Source organism: Lissotriton vulgaris, chromosome 12 (assembly GCF_964263255.1).
Source record: "Lissotriton vulgaris chromosome 12, aLisVul1.2, whole genome shotgun sequence".
Lineage (NCBI taxonomy): Eukaryota > Metazoa > Chordata > Amphibia > Caudata > Salamandridae > Lissotriton > Lissotriton vulgaris.
The window spans coordinates 31476647-31497114 of NC_141700.1; the positions used below are offsets into that span (position 1 = coordinate 31476647).

Genomic DNA, 20468 nt, shown 5'->3' on the forward strand with positions numbered 1-20468 from the left:
TCTCCCCTGCGAGTTGTAAGAAAAGTTCGCCCATTTAGGGCTTGTTTGTTATTTCCCAGAGTTTTGCGCACTTGCAAAGACACATGTAAAGATCTGTGCTTTTGATGTAACAGATCGCGGACCTTTATACGAAGGGTTGAGACTGAAAGTGACTGCACAAGAAATAGGTCTGTCAGGTACTTTCTGTTGCAGTAACAGTACATAGGTCTGATTGCTTATGGGCACAATTAACAAATTCATATGGGAAGGAAGAACCCAAGGAATGACATGAAGACAGGTAACTGTAGCAAGGGTGAAGACGCGCATATGCATGGTTGTACGATAAAAGTGTGAGAACAGATATGGTCTCACAGGTGGATTTCTATCCACCATCTTTAGAATAGTCTGTATCATACGGATTAAACCACATTTAGAATGTAGATTGAGCACCCTGGGGTGAAGGGCGCCATTGTCGGGAGGCACCTGTGCTGCTGCCCACCCAGAACTAGCAGACCTGCAACCCATAGCAAGAGGGATTATATACCGCTGTCATGCAAGATGCTTTCAAGACTCCTCCCTAGAGTGACAATGTGTAACCCATAGAAATGGGCATCATACAACCATCCATAATCTTATTCACGGGATTTGGGAACCACCAAGAAGCTGGCAAGGAGGAACCAAAAATGATGGGCATTATACAGTTTTCATTGTAAATGCCTGGGGGGGGGGGAGAAAGATGGCAGCTTGTCACTCAGCCGGGTGAGCTCTCATAATCGAACCTCCCTGTAGCCTCCGAGGGGAGCAAATTGCTTCCAACTCCCCTGACCGGCTGCTGACGCAGATAATGAAATTCATAAAGCAATGAAATGTCCATACAAATTCTAATAAAGTCATATAGCTTCCAAACAGAACTGTGAGTTACTGCACAGTTCAAAAGACTTCAGACTCCTTTAACGTCCCACAGCAGGTAATAAATCAGTGCAAAAATATCAAGAAATACATTTCAAATCTCTCTACGTGCTTGAAGGATTTTGCATCGACTGGCACTGGTCCTTTAAGAGGTGTCCCTGCTTTCAAAGCCAGATGTAATCTGTGCTACCACCCCACCCAGGTAATGTACAGTTACTCTGTATTTGTGGATCATCGCCACAGTGGTTTACCCACAGGAATGTAGGCATCAGTTACAGGTTCAGAGCCCTCCACTCCTCAACAGACGATACCTTATGGATGTGAAGGGTTAAAGAATTACCATTAGCATCCACTTAAGAATGGAAACATCTTACCCTCTGTGCTCCAGGGTCTTTATGTTGAACCCCAGCGTGGGCGAGATTGTGTCAATGTCTTCTCCATTAAACTTCTTCAGTATTGTAGTTTTACCAGCATTGTCGAGACCACTGAAATGAACTCATTAAGGAAACATAGTAGAAGCCAAATATCTAGCGTGTAAAAAAAAAAACCTCAACCCCCACCTGAGAAATCCCAGGGCTTCCCACCTACCAATCCTGGGGCTGACCACATGCTTCTGGGCGCCTGTGTCCCCTACCCAGTTCTCCTTGGACATCTCTATCGGTCATTAAACACACTAAATACCTCGAACTAACACTGCTCCTCTTCACTCACAGCCTCACCTAGCCCAATAACTGCCCACCCATTTGCATGGAAACCCCTCTTAATTTTCTATAATGTATCCCTTTCTCAATCAATATCATTTCAAAGGAGCACCACAAATATATTTTCCTCAGTATCATTTCCATACAGCAATGTAGAAGTGCCACAACTTACCCAGTTCCAAATCTTCACCATCTAGAATGCATTCACTCTTCATCCTCTGCCCCCCCCCCCTTACAGACAAGCCTCCCCCACTCATTCATCTGTTCCCTGGACAACACCTGAAAAGTCTCATGTCAACCTTTAATGCCTTGCACCCACATATGGATCATCTGAGCCCTATGCAATATTAAGACTTGCAGACCCACAAACCTGTCCCAGTCAGGTAAAAATATTTGCTTTTGAGACGGACTTAAAAATTCAAACTGCCACGCTCTTTTTTTTTTTTTTTTTTTTTCTTATCTACCTTTATCTTACTAGTTTCAGGCACCGTTCCCCTCAAATACACTTGGCAATTGTCCAGTATGCGCCGCCACCAACCTCCCACAGTGTACACGTTGCTCACAATCCTTTACCCACATAATTTCACACACCAAGACCATGTGGATACACTTCTCCTCTCTTCCTGCTACTGCTTCAAGCATTGTTTACTCCAATTCAACCTCAGGCACACTTCATACTCTCCACCAGCTTTTCACCCTTATTTTGAGCTCAATATCCCATTCTTCAATCATATTATCCTGTCTCTGCATCACATCTAATTAGTTTGCTATTTACTTTCACCAACCCAGCTCAATTATTTAACCAATTTCTCTTCTCTCTATCATTTATGTTCCAAGAGTCAATACTCTGAAATTCCCTGTTAACTCAAGCCACTTTACCCCGTCTTTGCAGATTTTACTCACATTTTCATATTTTCTTCATTCAAACTCACTTTAGACATGCACAGCAGAATGCCTTTCTGCCATAAGCTACTAGTTGGTCAGTCAACCCTACCAAGTCTGAAAGAGTAATTTTCCTCAATCACCTCGCAAATATGTAGTCACTGCATCTGTCTCCTCCTTGGTCTTAATTCCTCTAAACTCCTTCCAGAACCAAGAGCAAATCGTCAGCTCAACTATTTGCAATCACATTTCCTTTTTCAAAGACTTAGCAGGCTGGCGCTCCATGGACACCCAGGAATTAAAGATGCTATGATTTTAGTTGTTGTGATCAAGTATTCTTGAGCAGGCCGGCCAGTTAAGCATTTGCCAATGCGAACATACATACCGAATACTAAACAACCCAGCCCTCGTGTTTTTTTATCCTTAGTTTGATATGGCCATGCATATTCTGTGCATGAAAACACCGCTTATGATTCGTAGCATACATTTTAAAAACTGAAATGAATTGTTCCAGGACTTCTCAAAGAAAAGATGATTTATAGCAACCAGAGAGTTGGTGGGCTTTCCCCTACAGTTACTGTTTTTCTCTCCTGGTAGAGGTGGGGTCCAGTCGAAAAGTAATAACTGGGCAAAATTGTAGTTGCCCATGGTAAGGAAGAAGTTAATTAAATGCGCAAAACTTCTCCGGGAACGTTAAAAAATTGCCATTTCTAATGAAAATATGTACATTTCAATTGAATCTCTCCAATCAACGATGCCAATTTTCTGACCAGACGAGGTGTTTCTACAAATTTAGGAGTAAGTGGAAAAGCAGAGAACTATTGTAAAGATTTCACACGGTTTTGACCGAAAAGCACATACGTTGTTTGATGGGAAACATAAACGGCTTCTACCTAGTTACACAGCAGTGCATTTTGAAAGCTATAGTTTCGGAGCCCCATACTGAAAATGTAGGGGGTATCTACAACATGGGTGGATACAGCATAAGCAGTCTGACCTCACGCTCCTTCTGCTTCATCTTCTTCAGGATAGTGAGGAGTCCCATACCTGCAGCGCTGAGCTGCACCGCTACCAAACCGGCACCGGAAAACCCATTAGCAACTTCCGGTAGAATGTACCGCGCCCATCGTCAGGCGACCGTCTCCATAGTAACACGCGAACAAGGCGATTGAACTGCAAAGTACGCACATACACACAGATGACGCCATCCAAGGACGTCAATGTGTTAGTCATCTTGGAGCGATGCTACTGTTTAAACGTCCATGTAACAAAATGAGTTAAAACATATATTACTTTCTTACTTACATTTAGACACATACTAAATATTTTACTTAGTACACAAACACATAAATACAAAAAAGTTGGAATAATTAACAAAATGTACGCATCTGTAGTGGACACGATCGAGGCAGAGGGCAGAGAAACACCCCACCGAGTTCAACTATCAACTAACGGTTGAGCGCCCCTGGACTTCTCTTATTTGGCCGTGTAAAAGGCAGCGGGCTGCCTCATGTCCTCTCACAAGGCAAGCTCCGTCTTTTTTTCGGATTTGGGGGCGTGTTCGGTGGGCGTGGCTAAAGTGGAAAGAAGAACACCGAACACACCTCCAAATCAGAAAAGGACGGAGCCTATTTGGAGTGACGGCTCTCTCCTCCAATGGCTGGCCTCCATTTAGGAAGCCAGCCAATGGGAGAGAGCCAAAATTAGAGGCGGGATGAAGAGCCCCTCTAAGAAACATAAGATCTCGCTACTTCCGGTTCTGACGAACCGGATACTACCTCGACCTAAAAAGTTGATCAAGCCAGTTTCTGCAAAATAGTAAATTCTATTGCCAAAAGGAAGTCTGTTCTAGAAGACAAACATTGTCCCATCGACGTCATGCCTGGTCAGTCATTTCTTCTTACTCACTCCAACAACCTCAGGCCTATTTGGCAACCCATTTTAGCCACTATTTAAAACAAGCATTTACAATGCAACGGTTTCGCCTTTGCAAAAGTTAGAGCTATTGGCATTGTAAATGACAACATTTTTATTTATGTGTTGGTTTTGAAAACAGATAAATAAATGGCATTGTCATTTACATTGCCAATAGCTTAATCTCTCGCAAATGTGAGACCTATTGTCCCCTACTGGACGAGCTCAGCAGACGGCAATTACTACCACACACACACACCCAGAGCCACAGACACCCAGAGCCACACATACACAGCCAGCCACACACACACGTTGACCCTTTCACCTGCCATGCTTATAACCACCTCCTCTCCCCTGCCTACAACAATTTGCCCCTCTCCACTGCCCTGCTTCCAACCACATCCTCTCACCTGTTCTGCTTACAAAAATCGACCCCTCTCGCCAGCCCTGCTTCTAACCACCTTATCTCGCCAGCTCTGCTTATAATCTGCCCCTCTCCCCTGCCCTGCTTACATCCACCTCCACTCCCCTCCCCTGTGTACAACAATCGGCCTCTTTCCTCTGCCCTGCTTCCAACCACCTCATCTCCCCTGCTTCCAACCACCTCCTCTCCCCTGCCTTCAACAATGGACCTCTCTCCGCTACCCTGCTTACAAACGGCCCCTCTGCACTACCCTGCTTACAGCCACCATCTCTCACCTGCCCTGCTTACAAACGGCCCCTCACCTCTGCTGACCTGACACCCACCCCCCTCGGGATGGCGCAATCCAGATTCTCAGCCAACGGCTCTTGCGCCTCATCCTCTCTGCATCACTCAGAGGTGCAGCGACCACCGGTGCAGTGGCACCGGGTCCCAAGCTTCCCAAGCTTCTGTGTGTTTGTGTGTGTGGTTCTCAAGTCTGTTATGAGTGTGTGTAGTGAAAGAAATACATTTAAAGAAGCGGCCGGGGTGGGAGGGATATCTCGATGTTCGAGTGGGCAGCTCTCCTTCCAAAGAGAGCTTAAACGAAAAACACTTTCAAAGAAACAATGTTTAATCTAAACTAAATCGTCGGTATGTCCCATAAATGGTCTTAAATTTCCATCTGTCTTTTACTGTAGGTACAGCACCAGCAACCACTACATAACGATGGGTTCAGACCACAACCTCATAATGATGGGGTTACAAGCCTGGTCATTATTTAATCTTTATCGGAACGTCCTTTTACGCAAACTCCCTCACCCTAATCTCATCCAAATGTGTTCAATGCTCAAAATATTTACTCCCAAGTCATTCAGTAGGTGCCCTTCATGACAGATACAAAACGTACCTTTACCAAAACATAAAAATGCATTACTTTTATTACATACTAAACTAGATATGGAAAACGACACCATCCAAAAAACGTTACTATTCAAAACAGCGACACTAAAAGAAGTTAGGCTCAGGACAATACAGGGGAGCCTCGCAGGGCTCCGGACATCGAGTGAGCCTTGCAGGCTCAGAGGAGTGACACCCTGCCACACGGAGCCTTCCATAGCCCATTTGTAATGTAAATGTATAGGCATTTATATAGCGCACTACTTACCCGTAGGGTCCCACGGCGCTTCGACCGCTGCGAAACCCTTCCTGGCTTCCCTGAACAATCTCGCCAACCTTGGACTCAAACAACTTGTTAACACCCCCACTCACTACGCAGGTCACACACTCGACCCTATCTTCACCTCCAGCAAACATTTCTCCTTCAGTCACACCACAGCTCTCCATTGGACGGACCACAGCTGCGTTCACTTTATCTACAAAAAGACCACAGCCCACAACCATCCTCAACCTACTCTGCGAAGAAACTGGAACAAAATCACCATCGACCAGATCTCCTCATCGCTTCTTCAAAACCCCCCCTGAGCACTCATTGAACGCCAACCAAGCAGCCATTAACCTCACTCAATGGCTAACCAACAGCGCCGACAACCTAGCACCCCTGAAGAAACGCCCAATCAAACAATGCAACAAAAACGCACCCTGGTTCAACGATGATCTTAAGAAATCCAAGAAACTCTGTCGCTCCCTTGAGAAGGCCTGGAAAAAAGACCCAAATTCCAGCACCAGAGACACCTTCAAAAACGCCATCCGCATACACCACCAACTGAACCGAACTGCCAAGAAAGCCGCTTTCAAAGACCGACTTGACAACAACGCACACAACAGCAAGGAATTATTCAACATCGTCAAAGAATTCACCAACCCCACTGCCAACACCAACGACATCACTCCCTCTCAAGACCTCTGCGACTCCCTAGCTTCGTTCTTCCACGACAAGATCGCAGACATCCACAACAGCTTCGACAACCAACCCGGAGACCAACCCACCCTACCTTCTGCCTCACCTTCACCCCCCTTGAACACCCTTAATAACTGGAACCCAATCTCCACGGATGATACCATCCGCCTCATGAACTCCATCCACTCAGGATCCCCCACAGACCCATGCCCTCACCACATCTTCAACAAAGCAGACTCCATCATCGCACCCCACCTCCGAGATGTCAACTGCTCCCTCACCTCCGCCACCTTCCCTGATAGCTGGAAACACGCCGAACTCAGCGCCCTTCTGAAAAAACCCACAGCTGACCCCACTGAACTCAAAAACTACCGCCCCATATCACTCCTTCCATTCCCGGCCAAGGTCCTCGAGAAAGCTGTCAACAAACAGCTCGCCGCCTTCCTAGAAACCAACAAATCCCTCGACTCCTCACAGTCCGGCTTCCGAGCCAAACACAGCACCGAGACCGCACTCATCGCAGCAACAGACGACATTCGAACTCTACTGGACAAAGGTGACACCGTCGCCCTCATCCTCCTCGACCTATCCGCAGCCTTCGACACAGTCTGTCCTAGCACCCTGTTACAACGCCTCAAACATCGGAATTCAAGGAAAAGCACTGGAGTGGATCACCTCGTTCCTTGCCGGAAGAACTCAGAGTCCGCCTCCCACCATTCAAATCAGAAGCCACTGAAGTCATTTGCGGCGTGCCACAAGGATCTTCACTCAGCCCCACCCTCTTCAACGTATACATGAGCCCCCTCGCGGCCATCGCACGTCAACACAACCTCAACATCATCTCCAACGCTGACGACACTCAACTGATCCTCTCTCTCACCAATGACCCTAACACCGCCAAAACCAACCTACATAAAGGAATGAGAGAAGTAGCCCAGTGGATGAAGCACAGCCGCCTAAAACTGAATTCCGACAAAACAGAAGTCCTCATCTTAGGTACCTCCCCCTCCGCCTGGGACGACTCGTGGTGGCCAGAATCCCTTGGAAAAGCACCCATCCCATCAGACCACGCACGAAACCTGGGCGTCCTTCTGGACTCCTCACTCTCGATGACCAGACAAGTCAACGCAGTTTCATCATCTTGCTTCAACATTCTTCGCATGCTCAAAAAAACATTTCGCTGGATCCCCACTGAAACTAGAACAAGCATTTACAATGCAATGGTTTCGCCTTTGGAAAAGTTTGAGCTATTGGCATTGTAAATGACAAAATTTGTATTTATGTGTTGGTTTTGAAAACAGATAAATAAATGGCATTGTCATTTACAATGGCAATAGCTTAATCTCTCGCAAATGCGATTTGTATTGCAACTATTTCAGTTATCATTTTGCACTACCATGAAAACTGGCTTGTGCATTTACTCCTACAGAAGAGTATCAAGAGGACAGTCAGCAGGCGTCCCTGTAGGAGGTAGTGTATTCAAGACTGTGCAATACATACAATACATGCTCCCTTCCCAACTCACTTGGTCTCGAACGCCCAGTCATACACTGCACCACCATACATTGCGACACAAATCTGGACATACATTAAAACGAAAAACCGCCCGTTTGTCTATAGTTGATTGTACTCGGTGGCCTTGAGAGAGGAAGCAGAACTGTGGTGAAACTGCTGGGTTTGTGGGTACGAGGGAGGAGAGAAGTTGTATTTGTGACAGAAATTCTGGGTGTGGGCAAAGGAGCTGGGAAGACCTGGCACAAGAGTGGAGGAACGGCAGGGATGACGGGGGCAGTACATGATGCCGGTCGAGACGCCATGGTAAGAAGCACGGTTGCATCACTCTGCACGTGGGTGGCCGGCATGCAGGGCTGTACCCCTATGTCGGAAGCAGAGTTGTATCATCCAGCGCTTGTATTGCTACCTGTGCTCTGCTGAGATGCAGGGCCGCACCCCCCCCCCAGGTTGCTTAGGTTGGATGCAACAAGCTGGGACTAGAATCTGCCGTGGCACATGACATGGGCCCACTTGGTCCAGTTGAATAGAACTCCTGGGTGTATTACTGAAAACGTCAACTTAGAAAGTAAATATACCAGAGGACTTTGTGTAGCTAAGCTAGAACCCTGTTGCTCTGGCTGCAATCCAGGTCTGCGTCCTCACAGGGAGAGCCGTCCGGCTGGTGTGAGGAAGGATGCCGCAGAAAGAGAAAAAAAATAAACACACCCACCGCATCACTCACCCTTGTAGATTCTTTCCAAATTCAGGTCGGTAGCTCCTGCCCATTGCACAAACAGCCACAGCGAAAGGCTCGAAAAATAGAACTTACTTTATTTGCACTACGGATAGTGTGGGATTGGTAAGTCTCACCGCCCCCCTGGCTCACACCATTCCAATCAAACTGTCATCAACCAGACACGGACCTGAAGTCCGCATGGGAAAGTGCCCCCTAGAGGAAGAATCAAGAACACTTTGGCCCCTAAGGCACTTAAGTTTGGCAGCGAGTGGTTTCTTTTTTAGGGAAACGGGGGAGCTTATTGGTTGAAAAGGAAACTGCTGCAAGATGGTACTGCTGGGGGCTCTCGTCCTCAAGGTGGTGGCCAACTCATGAGAGGTGCTCCACGTGGGAGAGGACTCTGCACATGCGTAGAACTGCACGGGCACACATCACGGCGCGTGGAATCTCTCCAAAGAGGTACACTGGAGGGCGAGGAGGACGCAAGAACTGCTGCTTCCAAGGTGAGGCTGCTGGTGGGAAGCGAGGGGCTCTACCGGGCGAGGAAGAACTCTCTCCAGGTCTCTGGGAATGAAGGCTGCGTGTGAGGGTGCAGCTCTCACATGCTCAGCGCCCAGATCCACTGACTGCATGTCAGAGAGTGGGGCACACATGGAGAATAGTGGAATTTGGGGTGAGCTGAGGATAGGGCAGAGCTTGAGCAGCTGGTAGGGCTGGCGTAGTGCAGGGTTTGCAGAGAGGTGAAAGTGATATGAAGGGCTGAGGCGGCGCAAAGAGCAGGAGCTGCTGCTGCAGACGGACATTCAGGGAGGAACGAAAACTGCTGAGAGGAAGGTGAACGGTGAAAAGCCTCAGAGGAGAGGTTCCAGCTTTGAAAAGGGGTCTTTCCAAACATACACTGGCTGGCTGTGCCACTAAACAACATGCGCGTTTCGATCACTCAAACCACGTAAAACCCTTACGATCTTCAGTGTGCGCATATTTGTAACGTCCCCCAACCTTCACAACACCAATTACGAAATAAGTACACTTAACAAGTTTGCGGTATTCAACGGTAGAGCGCATCTCAGATTGACTTCCAAACGTTTAAAGTCGTGTATGCAAATGCATACACGTACCTACTATCGGTGACAGGAGCCAGGTTGGACATGTTCTTTTATTTATTTGATGCTTTTTATATTGCGCAGACTTTACCTGGCGTCAGAGCGCTTCACAATAGGATTAGAAATGATACATGAAGTGAACATTACAAGTGAGCATGTTACAAAAGCAACGTTACGTTACATGGGGCAATAGTGACAATTGTGCATGTATAAAGAGCAAACAAAACACAAGAGGTAGCAAACGGTACGTTACAATAGGAACAAGTCGCTGAGCCGCTGTATGTTGATAGGCGCTTCCGGCTGCAGGCTGCCCACCACCGTTTGCGGACTCCCGGCCATATCTGGGGGGGCTCCTGCTGCGTCTCGCCTCGCAGTCTACAGCCGAAGTGCGGCGTTGGGGCAAGAGAGGCTCCGAAGCGATCCTCGCACCCATGTCCCACTCGATGAGCACGGACTGCTTCTTTCGACGCGGGGCGGGATCGGAGCTTGCATTTTCGCCGGGGTGGGGGGGGGGGTCGCTGCTCACACGCAGCTGGCGGCTCTCTATTTCTGGCATGCCTGCTGCCTCCGGCCGCGTGGCCCTGCACAGCTGCGGGCTGAGGTGGAGGAGGCGAGCGAGGCCTGATTGTGCCATTCACCTCAGAAGCCCGCTTCCCCGGTCTCTTCACGCTCCCCCCGGAGCCCCGGTTGTGCACCTCGATGAAGAGGGGATTGATTAAACACAGCGCCCTGTTGCTCTGGCTGCAATCCAGGTCTGCGTCCTCACAGGGAGAGCCGTCCGGCTGGTGTGAGGAAGGATGCCGCAGAAAGAGAAAAAAAATAAACACACCCACCGCATCACTCACCCTTGTAGATTCTTTCCAAATTCAGGTCGGTAGCTCCTGCCTATTGCACAAACTGCGAGCGCCGTGTCCCCGTTCTGGAAGCTCACCCCGCCGTGCGCCGAGGGCTCCGGAGAGTCAGCGCCGCTGTCCTCGTCGTCTCGGGCGTCCACCTGGAAGCGGCTCTGACTGGGCGTGGGTCCGAGGGGCCAGTTGGGCCTGGCGCCTGCGGCCAACAGTTCCTCCTCACCTGGGGCCAGCTTCGTGGAGCCAAAACAGGACGACAAACAATAAGCCACGCCCGCGGGACTTCCGGCCGCGCAGGGATTGGCCGGCCGAAAGAAACAGAAAGCAAAGAAAACGCCCACGGAAGAAAACGCACTCCAGCAGCCAATCACCGCGCAGGTCACCCGGCGAGCCTCCCGCAGCCTGAACCAATGGCAGCGAGGCTCCCGGGTGACGTCAGCGGTGGTTCCCTCTGCTTCTCCGCGGCCCCGGGGCTGCGGCGGTGATTTTCACGGGCAAAACGGCTGTGCACAAAAAGCGCTCAGGGGGAAGCACAGCGCTTCGGACAGACTGCGGGAGGGGGCGGGAAAGGGGGAGGAGAGACGCAGAAGACGGCCGGAGCAGGAAGGTGGGTGCCGGCAATGCCGGAACAGATTCGGGGGCGTTCCCGGCTTTTGGCTGACGTATCGTGCCGTAGCCAAAAGCCAAAGATTCTCGGGAACGCCCCCGAGTCTGGTCCGGCCATGACGGACGCCTCTCTGTTCCAATGGCTAGCCTCCATTTATGGAGCTAGCCAATGGGACAGGGGGGCGTATTCCAGAGTCACTACTGTAATCAAGAGATTTCTCTGGAGGCGGAGCTTCCAGCTCCGTCCCCCAGCGAAACCTAAAAACAGTCACCCACGCACTGGTTACAAGCCGTCTGGACTACGGAAACACCCTATACGCCGGTACCACCGCAAAACTTCAGAATCAGAAAAAACCCCAACGCATCCAGAACGCATCAGCCAGACTCATTCTTGACATTCCGCGTAAAGATCACATCTCTGATCACCTGAAAAACATCCACTGGCTCCCCATCAATAAGAGAATAACATTCCGCCTTTTAACCCACGCACACAAAGCACTTTACGATCTTGGACCCGAATGCCTCAACACACGACTTTCCTTCTACACCCCCTCCCGCCAGCTACGCTCCTCCCACCAAGCCCTTGCTATTGTACCTCGCATCAACAAAACCACCATGGGAGGAAGATCCTCCTCCTACCTGGCGGCTAAAACCTGGAACTCACTTCCCACTCACCTTCGCCTCACTCGGAACCACCTAGCATTCAGAAAGCAACTTAAAACCTGGATATTCGACAAGTAACTACCCACCCTTCTCCAAGCGCCTTGAGACCCTCTGGGTATGTAGCGCGCTATATAAATCATTGAATTGCAGGGGTCGACAAATGTACTCGCCCGCTCGCAAATGCGAGTGAATTTCCTAAAGGGCGAGTCAGTTTCAAGGTCTACTTGACCGGCCTGGCGAGTGCTTATCTGGCACTGCAGTAGCAGGTGAAGGCTCTAGGGGGCAGCATTACAATGGCAGCAACGACGGCATTCAAGTATCCAGTGCACGCGGTGCGCGGTGAAGGCTCTAGGGGGCAGCATGCAGGCTCCACCTAACTTAGTGGTGGAGGTGTGGTGCGCTGCCTATTGGTTCTCTGGTTCCCAGGGCCGTCAATCTTGTTGTGTGCGAAAGCGCTACCAATGACAGCCCTGGCCTGCCCCCGCGCGCTGTGCTGCTTAAAGTGCAGCCGTGACGCAGCACGCCACCACGCGCGCGCTCTTCGGTGGACTCGGGAGTCGGGACGGAGTGCAGGGCGATTTGGAGGTGAGTCTGTTTTTATATATTGTTTTGTTGCAGGCCTTATCTTAAATCATGACTGCTCGGTGTCATCATACTATTCCTGAAAGTGAATGCCTATGGTGAAGGTAGCCTTACTGCACACCTAGTTCCAGTGTATCGGAGGTGGGCGTCAGCGATACTAGTTATGAGGACTGTCTTGTTGCCCTGAGTCACACAAGCCGCACAGAACTGACCCGACACTGTAAAATGAGAAATTATTTAATAGTACGCACATCAAATAAATGCTAACATTTTTAAACCTGGATATCTGAATAGCTGACTGTCCCACTTCACTGTATTTTCCCTTGCCATGTTTAGTTTCTGTACCTTCATACTCGGACCTGCCTTATTTTTAGGTCTCCTGGCGTTTAACAGCGCGTCAGCGCTGTGTCCGCCAGGAGATCTTTTGTTGCTGACTATGCTTCCCAGGAGACAGCTCAGGTCGCGCGCAAAGGCGATCGGCGTAGGCCACGCGCGCGCGAACACGCTCAGCTGCCGTCTCCTGGGAAGCTCCAACACCCTACATGCATGCGCATGCGCAGACACACACACACACACACACACACACACACGAGCGCCCATGCACGCATGCACCCCCACATAAAGAGAACTCACCCCTGCTGTCGCATACACACACACACACACACGTGCACCAAGCGCCCCCGCCCCCCCCCCCCCCCCCCCCCCCCCCCGCCCGCCACTTACCGCTACTCCGGTCTTCAGCTGCCACCGCGAGGCTCTCTCTAGGGCATGGGCTTCTCTCCGTGGGCGCGGCTTCTCTCCGTGGGCACGTGCGCCCGCGGTTCGATCCCCGGCCGCTCCTCCTCACACGTGGGTGTCCTCCCTGACGGTTGCATGCGTCAGCACCCGCGTAGCTAGGGGGGGGCGAGGGGGGCGGACCTCCCCAGGCGGCATAGTGGTGGTGCTGTGGTGCGTGCGCGACCAGGTCACCCCCGAGGTCAGAGGGGAAAGACTCCAACGATCGAGCCCCGGCCGGCACCTCCCCTTCGTAGGCGTACATGAGCGCAGCATTTCGTGCGCAGGCCTCGAAGTCGAACGGAGGCGCGCAGGGAGTCGCCGGGTGCTGACTGTCTTCTGTTGTGCGCAGCGCGGCAATAACCCCCGCGGGCCGCGTTCTGAACGCGGCGCGTTCACATTGCCACAGGGGTGCATTGCCAATCCCACAGAGCACAGACATGTAGTGGGGAAACGAGTGACATGACCCAGAGTGAGTAATGAGGGAACTGAAGGCGGGCGGCGCCAGTGGCATGCTCGTCGTTCGCCCAGTAGTTACTGGTGAGGTCAGCTGGACACACACCTCTAGGCAGGCCCTGCCACGGCACAGTTTAAATTTGGCAGCCAGCTCAGCCAGGAGGCCCCCCCCGCCAGCTCGCAATGCGTTCTGCTATGAGGCCCCGCCGGGGCCCAGTGCGGCCTAATGATTTGGACCATGGCAGCCGCTGTCTCGCCCTAATACAGTCCAGTGCAACCTGGGGGTAAATTGAACGCTACTACTGGTCGAGTCAGGCTCATGTTGAGGCTTCTGGACCGCAGCCGTGCTGCCTGCTCGTATGACGTCGCAGCTGTCTCCTACAATCTATCCGGCCGGGAGCTCGTTCGCTGACCTACAGTAAGTCTCACTCAACTAGGTTCTTCTAATAAATTGAGCGCATCATCATTTAACCTGCAAAGTGAGTTACAGCCGTTGAACTCTGCATAATTACACTGCCTACAGTCTGCACATTCGCATAATAAACGTTGTGTGCTATAAAACTTTTAAGAGATCGGCTGCCTCCGGTCCTCTCCTCGCATGTCAACTTGACCTGGCCCAGTGTTGTAGCAGCTGTAGAGGTGTATTATTTATTTTTATATATTTTATGTGGGCTAGTGCACTACTATTGTAATGGGGTCAGGTAGAGGCCCGTGATTAGATAATGTCAAGCAGCACCATTTAGGCTGATGAGCAGGTCGCGATTTCCCAGCCTAACCCAAGATGTAGGCCACCAGTCACTGCCATTGTCATCCCAATTCCTCTGTTCCGCTGTTCATGTCCAAAGCAGATTTATTCCAATATGCATATGAGGTCACTCTCCAGCACTTCTCACTGCATCACACCGCTAGACTATTGCACTATGCAGTTCAGGCCATGACCCACAGGGTCACCCAATTGAAAGTTACCTGTGCCAGCCCGCTTCCCCCAGTACTTAATCGACTCCTGCAGAGGGCACAGCTCTAATTTGCATGTCCCCCACTTGGCTGCAGCTTACCTACCATATGTTACCTCCCGTAGTGCTGAGAGCAGGTCCCGATCGAAGCAGGCCACGTGGTCTCTTCTTGAAGGGCCGCCAGTCCCCCCTCATGTCCCATTCTTCACATTTCCCTCACAGGATCTGCAGAGCTCCAGGCTCATCAGCTCCAATCAGGCGGGCCTGTGGTTTCCGATCCTCCAAATCCCTCCGATGCACTATGGTTCAAAACTTGCTAGTTTGTGTTTGCTTCATCTTTCGCAGTTATATGCTGTGTCTTTTCTGTTCCTTGTGAGTCTCTGCAGGGCAGATGTGGTCAAATATTAAGGGCGCAGAGGGAGAGCTTCCCTAATTTGTGTATGCCATGTTTGTCTGTTAGCACCCCCCCCCCCCCCCCGCCCTCCTTAGCTTCTAAATAATAACAATGCTGCAGTGTCATGTTGTCGCACATCTTTTACCTATTAATTGTGATTTCATCATTCAGCCCTGCTACTGTAAGCAAATGTACAGCTGAGCTCTGCATTGCAGTCACTGTCTGTGCAAAGTTGAGTTCAGCTTCAGTGAGGCAGGCTCAGGCTCCACGCTGGGGCCTCTCTCACATCTTAGTGCCCTTCCATTTCTGGCACTTTGCAGCAGTTGTAAGATCTGATTAGAGTTTCTCGTTGCTCAGATGGGCGTAATTTCTAATAATTATAGGTTTCCCTCATCTTCATTGCTTGATTTTGCTCATGAGAATGTGTCACTCATAGTTGTTGAAATGTCACTCATTATTATCCTGAAATTATGAAAATGTCACACACAACAATCACCTTGGCAGTTATGAGCCTACAGGCGTTGACTTTTATTTCTATGATATTTGTGTATATATATATATAAATGCAATGAAAAACTGTAAGATGTTGCAGCAGCTGAAATCAAAGGGCACTCACCTAGTAACCTTGCAAACTGACCGTACTGTAAAACAATTGTGTAACTGTGCAGCTGAACACTTCCCGCCCTCACAATGCTTGTTTCTAGTCACTCTTTTACGTTTGTGGTGACACTCACCATGTTATCTTTGACTTTGCCATAGTTTCCCAAAATGACAATTTAATGTATCATATGGGTGAAATATGGTATGATAAAGTCACTTGCTCGGTGTTGCTGCAGATATCACGGCACAGCAACATCAATTTCCTTACAGTTAGTTGTAGGCACTGTGACAGAGTGTGAGAGCCAGGCCTGGCTGTCATTGCTGTAAACATGGCTCAAGATTGGAAACATGTGTCTCCCGGAGCTGTGAGAGAGCTATATAAATGTACAGTATAGTTACCTAACCACGCTTCCTACCACTCTCATGTAAGTCGGGGCAGGCAGATGCCTTTCAAATCTTAGAACAAAGGGTTCAGGGCAGGAATGTCTACATGACCAACAGGATGTGACAATACATCTAAGTCCCGTAAATACAACACAAATTACAATAGAAATGCTATAGGTGTCACATTTGCAAAAGTTAAAAAATATTGGCATTGTCATACACAATGTCAATAACTCAAACTTTAATGCTCCGAGATCTATTGCACTGCAAATGCTTGTTTTTGTACTCGTGCGTGGTGAGGTGCCCTCAGGGGAGGAGGAGGCCGTTGTTTTGGGTTTGCGGACAGTCGCAGAATCGAAAGCAGACTTTCAGTGAGTGTTTTTTTTCATTTATTTTTTAAATCGATTGTTATGACTATGCTTTTGTCCCTGCCTGTTCAGCTTCATTTCAATAGCGATTGCGAAAGCTATCAATTTCAGTGCTGCTTTTTCTTGCAGCATTTACCATCTTTATACAACAATTCAGAGTTTGATAACAAATTAATGTAACACATTGTAATATACAATGCCAATAGCTCAAACTTTAAAGCTGGGAGACCTATTGCATTGTAAATGCTTGTTTCAGTATAATATTGGGCAACCCAGATGCCGGTTGCTCTCAGTGGGTTATTATGTTCATTTATTGCTGCTAGCCTCTCACATAACTCAAGTTCAGGGCTCAGTCAACACCTTGCTCTCGAGTACTAATGCTGTTCTACCCATCCAGGTATTATTCAACACGGCACAGATTGTCGGTTTATTGTGAGGTCCATTCCTCCACCTAGAGGCCTCCTCTAGGAAAGTGCATAACCGTGCTTTCTGTGCCTGTTGCCTAGTCCGATTGTGTTTATCTTGGCTTCTCTTTCTTCATGTCCACTGCCAGCCTACAACCTTAAGGGTTGCATGTGAACTTCATCTAGAGTGCAGCAATTTGCATGCTATTTTCGACGTTTTATTTTCTTTAAGCTTCTGAAATATGACATGTGGTGGGTAAGTTGACTGTGGTCCTTGCTTCCTTTTCTTTTGTTAGTCTTGTTGGTGCATTGCTGTTATGTAAGTCCACCTTGATCCTGTCTTTGGAATTAGGAACAACTGGTTTGTCCTTAGTCCAGTGCCAAAATGAAAGTCGTCCCATATGAGAGAGCAAACTGTTAAAATGGCACAAGTGCACCTGAGGAGCAAATGCAGTATTATTTGTGCAAGTAAATTCTGAGGGTGGTCTGAGTGAGTTTTGTTGTGAGGGCTGGGAAATTTCTATAACCGTGACTTAACTGAGAGGAGTGAGCTTGCACAAAGCAACTTATGAGTAGCAGATGACATGTTAAAGTTTATGGGGTTTTTTTGCCATGTATGTTGGCAGAAACGTTCACCACGGCACTTTGATACACACATAGGAAGGTAACTAGGTGCTAAATTATTAAAATTTGCTGTTAATTTGGTTGGACAACGTTTTTTTTGGTTGTTGGCGCTGCAAATGTTTTGAGAAAAAATCATATGCGATCAGTTTGTGGGTCGAGTGCATTGCTGTTAGGTCGAGTAGAAAAGTCTACTCACTCGACCTGCAGGTCAAGTAAGATTTTTTAGATATGTCGAGCCCTGAATTGAATTGAATTGAAACTAAAAATGGTAGTTGTATTTTTTTTCAAAGCCTATGCAAATTGTCTCTTTTGTGTAGGTCCTGAAATGGCAGCTAAACGAATGACAAGGGAGATATTTGATGCCGTCGTGCAGGAAAAAGCCCGTAAATATCGGCTTACCAGAGATGAAGCCATTGAAGAAACACTGCATGAGTTGAAATTACAAGGTGACTTTAGTATAATTTGTATTTTTGAAGAGTGAGCTTGTTATTGGTGTAAAAACAAAGTGATGGCATAAATATATATAATATATATATATATATATATATATATATATATATATATATATATATATTTTTTATTTTATTTTATTTTTACTCTAAAGAAGTGACACATTTGCTGCAACAGAGTAGCTTTTAAGTACTGTATCATGTCAACATGTTATAACAAACCTGCACTGCTAGAATCTTGTCCCACCTTTTGATGTCTAAGTGTTGGGAATTGAATAGTTCTCACTGTAGCCCAGTATTCTTACCACTGTGGTGACATATTACAATATACATTATAATATACAAAAGCATGCATATTATAGTCTGAAACTATGTGCGTTTATAGAAACAAACTATTTTCTGTGCATTGAAAACTTTTTTTTTTTTTCAGCTGGTGTCACTAGACCGAGTTCTAGGACGGAGAGGTATGATGATTATCTGGAAGCTGAAAGATATGGCCGTGACGGACCAGGACGCAGCGGGCATGAAGATCCAATTCGTGATGTTCCTATGCGCAGTCCACTTGATGCTCCCCTACGAAGTCCTCGTGATAGTGGGAGCTGGAGAGAAGATTCTAGAAGGGACCCATTCACCAGTCCTCCAGTGCGAGAATATGAAAGCAGCCCATTTGATCCTTTCCCTGAACGCCGGAGATCTAGAAGCCCTCCACCAATAGCTAAGGATTACTTAGCAGAACGTGCAGTTCGTTCTAAGTTTGACAGAGATGACCTTCCCAGATCTCGAGATGCATCCTATTCTCGTGAACTGGAGTTTCGCGAACCTCATGCCCCCCCTCCACGTCGTGAGTATAGCCCGCGAAGGTCACCTCTGCGTGATTTTGTGCCACCTCCAGTGTATGATGAATTTCGCCCCCGGGGTCCCAGAGAAGAATTTGTTGATAGAGGACCTGAGCGGTTTGATCACCCGGGGCCTATAGCTCACGAATTCAGATCTCCAAGAGATGAGGTACCAATGCGGGGACGTGGGGCACCGCGGGGTAGAGGTCCTCTACGTGGAGATGGAATAATCCCTCGTGGGCGGGGGTCCAAAATTGGACCGCCGGGTCGAGGGGGAACCTTGGGATTCACAAGAGGCAGGGGAGCAGCTGGTGCAGCTAGTGCTAAAAGACCCCTTCTAAAAGACCCTATAATCGATTTCAATGACAACCACAACATTTTTCACAGGCTTGGTAATCAGTTGATACGATGGGCTGGATTTGACTCTATTCGAATGAGCGTTCATTACACGGATGAACAGGAACTTATGTTTCAACATGAGACAGAAGCATGTTCAAAAGCAGTTATAGCTTTCAAACTCTTTCTCACACAAACGTACAGAGATTACTGCTTCTTCTTGGCAAAGGATTTGAAACACCCAGCGCTAAAAAGTCCTAGAATAGACAATGAACTGCTGAACATGCTGATAGACAAAAATGCTGTGAAAACAAAGAACTGCTTTTTCGAAATAATAAAGCCCTATGATGCAGGAATGAGGAAGATGCAAACTGGGATTCTGAAGAGCATTATACCTCTGCTAATGGCTTGCAACAACTATGAGCTGAGACAAAAAGTGGGCTATGCTGGACCAGGAGATATGTCGGATGCCTTTGAGAAGAATGTTTCTTTATGCCGCCAGTCCCTTGTCCTCCTTGGGCAAACATTTGCTCTAGCAACATCAATCCGGCAGGAAAGAGTTTTGGAATCAATGGGTCTCCAGGGCGTGGCACCAAATCCCAGCGATCACCCAAACCTCAAGGACTCGTTCCTGTTTGGGAAGGAGTATATGTCCCATTTGAAAGGTTGGCTATCAAAGAGTAGTTATCCAATCAGCATGGCCCCTTTACCTGTGAAAGAAGTGAAAGCCCCAGAAGTTAAGACTAAAAAGGAAAACAAAGGTAAATAACTTGATTTAAAATATCAGTTTTCATTTGTAATCTGCCTGATTTTTTTTTTTTTTTTTTTTTTTTTTTGCACAGGAGCTGGATCCAATTGTTTGTATATGTGTTTATTTGGCTAGTAATGCACCCATGATCTATAGAATCCCCGCATTGTTTGAATTATGCAAGGACACTTTCAGTATGTCAGTGTGTAGTTCTTTCACCTTAGGCGGATCCACTGGGATTATGTGATGTTGCAGTATTTCTGTATTTTTATGTATTTGCTGCATTTGCCACATAAGCCATCTGCTGCACAATCTACAGATCTTTAAAAAAAAACTTACTATGTAAAACTGATCCTAATTTTGTAAAAATTCAGCAATGCATGCTACTGTGCAGTGGAAGGGCCTTGGCAAAGGGTAACAAATCTTTCGCTTATTGATGTATTTGGCTGCTCAACTGGTACTAA

General features: G+C 48.1%; 2 protein-coding genes across 2 annotated transcripts in view; one reads left to right on the top strand and one right to left on the bottom strand.

The window, feature by feature from the left end:
- SUGP2 (SURP and G-patch domain containing 2) overlaps positions 1 to 20468 on the top strand; it is a 54713-nt gene that overhangs the window by 12848 nt on the left and 21397 nt on the right. The window contains exons 2-3 of the mRNA XM_086946869.1: positions 17953 to 18081; positions 18515 to 20017. Of these exons, the coding sequence (XP_086802995.1) occupies positions 17961 to 18081; positions 18515 to 20017 (1624 nt within the window). The 5' untranslated portion in view covers positions 17953 to 17960. The remainder of the gene's footprint in view (positions 1 to 17952; positions 18082 to 18514; positions 20018 to 20468) is intronic.
- Positions 1259 to 3516, bottom strand: LOC147673139 (ADP-ribosylation factor-like protein 2). The gene is made up of 2 exons (XM_086946327.1): positions 3452 to 3516; positions 1259 to 1373 (listed from the first exon to the last, which is right to left on the bottom strand). The coding sequence occupies exons 1-2, from the start codon at positions 3514 to 3516 to the stop codon at positions 1259 to 1261; spliced, it is 180 nt and encodes a 59-aa protein (XP_086802453.1).